At 54.3% G+C, this 3,607-nt stretch overlaps 1 protein-coding gene across 1 annotated transcript; it reads right to left on the bottom strand.

Annotated features, from left to right (window-relative positions):
- Positions 1 to 287: 287 nt before the first annotated feature.
- On the bottom strand, positions 288 to 3,310 carry LOC144707886 (uncharacterized). The gene is made up of 7 exons (XM_078581140.1): positions 2,966 to 3,310; positions 2,641 to 2,922; positions 2,165 to 2,433; positions 1,163 to 1,325; positions 786 to 899; positions 614 to 713; positions 288 to 538 (listed from the first exon to the last, which is right to left on the bottom strand). Exons 1-7 carry the CDS (start codon positions 3,308 to 3,310, stop codon positions 288 to 290), a joined length of 1,524 nt encoding a protein of 507 aa, XP_078437266.1.
- Positions 3,311 to 3,607: the final 297 nt, after the last annotated feature.

Raw genomic sequence — 3,607 nt, 5'->3', positions numbered from 1 at the left:
ACGATCTCCCTGAAGAAGAGCTGGGCGATTTTCACGGCGTGAGACGTCTTTGCGCAAGGCACGAAGTGTGCCATCTTCGAGAACCTATCCACGACTACCATGATAGAGTCATGGTGCCTCCCGGTGCGAGGCAATCCTAGGACGAAATCCATACTCACGTCGTCCCAGGGACTCTTGGGCATCGGCAGCGGGGTGTACAACCCAGCACTCTTCTAGACTTGGTTGGCCAAGGCACAAACGCGGCATTTGGCAACTATGTTGCCGACATCGCGCTTCAGCAAAGGCCATTAGAACTGGTACTCTTTGGCAGCAATCGTCTTGTCGCGACCAAAATGGCCGCGAAGTCCTTTGGCGTGACACTCCCAAGTGAGGAAGTCACACAGCGACGTGCGAGGCACGCATAACCTGTTCTTATAGAACAGGTATCCATCCGTGATGACGAAGTCCCTATAATCCTGGGACGGGCCTCGTCGGACCTCGGCGATGATCGAGCTTAAATCGAGGTAGCTGTCGTACCCGTCTCGGACGGTTTCGAACTCTAGGACGTCACCTTTATAACGTTTAGCACACGGGCTCTCCGGCTAAGGGCGTCGGCGACGACATTGTCCTTTGCCCTTCTTGTGCTTGATGACGAATGTGTAGGCCTGTAGGTACTTGACCCACCTGGCGTGTCGGTTGCTCAATTTCTGCTGGGAGTGCAGATACTTGAGCACCTAGTGGTCCGAAAGGAGAACGAACTCCAAAGATAGGAGGTAATACCGCCAATGTCGTAAGGCCTATATGACGGTGTAGAACTCCTTGTCATACGTGGAGTAACACAGCTTGGCGTCATTCAGCTTTTCGCTGAAGAACTCAACAGGGCGTCCCTCCTGGCTGAGAACGCCACCAATACGGATGCCCTAGGAGTCACATGTGACCTCGAACACCTTCCCGAAGTCTGGTAGGGGAAGTACCGACGCTTGTGTCATCATGAGCTTTATCGGCTGGAAAGCTCATTCTGCTGCCGGTGTCCAAGTGAAGGACTCCTCTTTGAGGCAATCGTGATGGGGGTCGTGAGGGAACTAAAATTCCGTATGAATCATCTGTAAATGGTCGCGAGACCTATGAAACTCCTAACATCGTGCATATTGGCCGGTGTCGGCCACGACGTGATGGTCCGGACCTTCTCCGAGTCCACGACAATGCCTTGAGCGGAGACGATAAACTCGAGGAAGGCGACTTTTGATGTGAGGAAGCTGCACTTCTTGGGGTGAGCGTATAACTGCTTGCGCCGCAGGACGGTGCAAACCTGCCGGAGGTGGTCAAGGTGCTCGTCTGTTGATCGACTATAGACAAGAATGTCGTCAAAGTAGACGTCTACAAAGCGCCCTATGAACGCGCTTAGTACCTCATTCATGAGATGCTGGAAAGTACTAGGCGCGTTGGAGAGGCCGAATGGCATTACTCTCCACTCATATAACCCGTCCTTTATCTTAAAGGCGGTCTTCCATTCGTCGCCGAGACGATCCAAACCTGATGGTATCCGCTCCTCAAATCTATCTTGGAGAAGATAGTAGATCCTGCCATCATGTCAAATTAGTCCTGGACTCGGGGAATAGGAAAATGGTACTTGACTGTTATCTTGTTGATTGCATGACTATCGCAGCACATATGCCACGTGCCATCCTTCTTCGGAACTAAGAGTGCCGGAACCGCACATGGGCTAAGGCTCTCCTGGATAAGGCCCTTCTCTAAGAGCTTCCTGACCTGCCGTAGTAACTCCTCGTACTTCGGCGGCTCCATGCGGTAATGCGGTAGGTTAGGTAGTGATGCGCCAGGTACTAGGTCGATTGCATGTTGTATGTTGCGCATTGGGGGCAATCCACCTAGTAGATCATCTAGGAAGACATCTCCAAACTCCGCTATGAGAGCCTCTACCTCTAGTGAACGAGGTGTAACTGGTGGATCGGTGGGGACATTGAGGGTGACGGCGAGACACAAGGACGTGTCGTCACCCTCGCGACCCAGGTCACGGGTGAACAAGGGCCCTTTGACGACCATTAGCCCTACGGGTTTGGATACCATCTAACCCTTCATGGTATATGGATACCATGTAACCCGTCGTCCTTGGTACATGAACGAACAGGTGTTCGTTCATCCGGCTAGGGTGACATGATGGTCATACAGCCAGGGACGGCCTAGGATGACGCTCCCCACTTTCATGGGGAGTACATCGCAGAGGACGTCCTCGTCGTAGGCACTAACCTTCAACGGAACGCGGCATTGATGCTTCACTGGTAGTGAAGAAGCGTCGATCCACGAGACGTCGTAGGGAGTGGGGTGCTCGATCACGGCCAACACTAGTCTGGTGACCATCGTGTCGGAGATGGCGTTGATGCAACTGCCGCTGTCCATGATCAGCTTGCACGCCTTGCTGTTGATCTTGATGTACGTCTAGAAGATCGAGGTGCGGAGGGCCGCATCAATGAATGGTGCCGACTGTAGTGCAGCCGGAGGGTTCCTAGCGGGATTGGTAACCCGCGCTGATGGTCGCGCTCTGCTAGTGTCGGATGTGTCGAGGGTGATGTTGGCCAACGGCCGGTTGGACACATGGGGTGCCACAGAGGTCTCTCATGCCTCGAAAATCTGTATGTACCCGACCTGTCCATCGAGCTCCTCATACTCGAGGCTGTACTCCTCGTCTCCGTGGTAGTGATTCTTCTGCGGTGTGTCCACTCCATCGATGTGATCTGGGTCGACATCTCCGGCGTCGATCAAAAATGCTGAAGACAGGCATTGATTGGCCCGATGTCCTCTTCCTTCGCACTTGTAGCACGTCACGTGTGCTTGGCTAACGGTGATGCTCCGGGCAGGTAAGTCGCTAGTGGCGGCCCGAGCTAGTGGTGCAGACCCCACGGAGGTAACGGGGGTGGTTCCTTGCCCCTAGTGGTCGAAGTAACCCGTGTAGTCGCACGTGGTGTAGTACGAGCGGGAATGGTCCAGATGGGTGGGTTCTGGGCGCAGTGTTCGCGCTAGGTGTCGGGGTGTCGTCAGCGGGAGGATCCATGTGCTCCACTAAGTGATAAGCCTCGTCGACTTTGGCCGGTTGGCACTCGAGAACCTTGCTGTGCAAGGCAGGTCTGAGGCCATCGGCGAACAGTCCAATGATGATCCGTGGGTCCTCCACGAAACAGCAGCGCATCCAACATTCCTCAAAGGCTTCGATGTACTCTGTCACTACGAGTCGACCCTGCTTGAGGTCGAGCCACGAGAGAAAGAGGGACATCTGGTACTGCCGAGGAATGTACTTGCTCCTTAACTTCTGCGCCATTTCCACCAAAGACGTGATGGGTCATCCTCGTTGCTTGGCCGCGCCTCGCTCGTTCTCCCAAAAGATATTTGCCTGTCCCCCAAGTCTCGTCTCCGCGTACAAAGGTCGTCATCCATGTGATACCACCGGAAATACGAGTTCCTGTTTGACTCCCAGTCAATGAACTCATTGGGCTTCCGAGAGCCCTCAAATATGGCAACGTCGGCGCGCACGCTCCTCTGGATGCGTGCACGGTGCTCCTCACGCCGACGTTCGTCATTGTCCAAGTGCCGCTCGCGCATGGGGTAATCTCCACAC

This window comes from Wolffia australiana, chromosome 9, assembly GCF_029677425.1.
Source record: "Wolffia australiana isolate 7733 chromosome 9, ASM2967742v1".
Classification (NCBI taxonomy): Eukaryota; Viridiplantae; Streptophyta; class Magnoliopsida; order Alismatales; family Araceae; genus Wolffia; species Wolffia australiana.
The sequence above is the reverse complement of the archived record's forward strand: the minus strand, read 5'-3'. Positions and strand labels throughout refer to the sequence as shown.

Bases quoted from the DNA above. Each gene is read 5' to 3' on its own strand.
- LOC144707886 (XM_078581140.1), bottom strand. From the start codon at position 3,310: ATGGCGCAGAAGTTAAGGAGCAAGTACATTCCTCGGCAGTACCAGATG. The intron at 2,434-2,640 runs GTCGGGTACATA...TCGATCTTCTAG, and splicing joins ATGAGGAGCTCGATGGACAG to ACGTACATCAAGATCAACAG. The intron at 714-785 runs GTCATATAGGCC...TCGGACCACTAG, and splicing joins ATGACAAGGAGTTCTACACC to GTGCTCAAGTATCTGCACTC.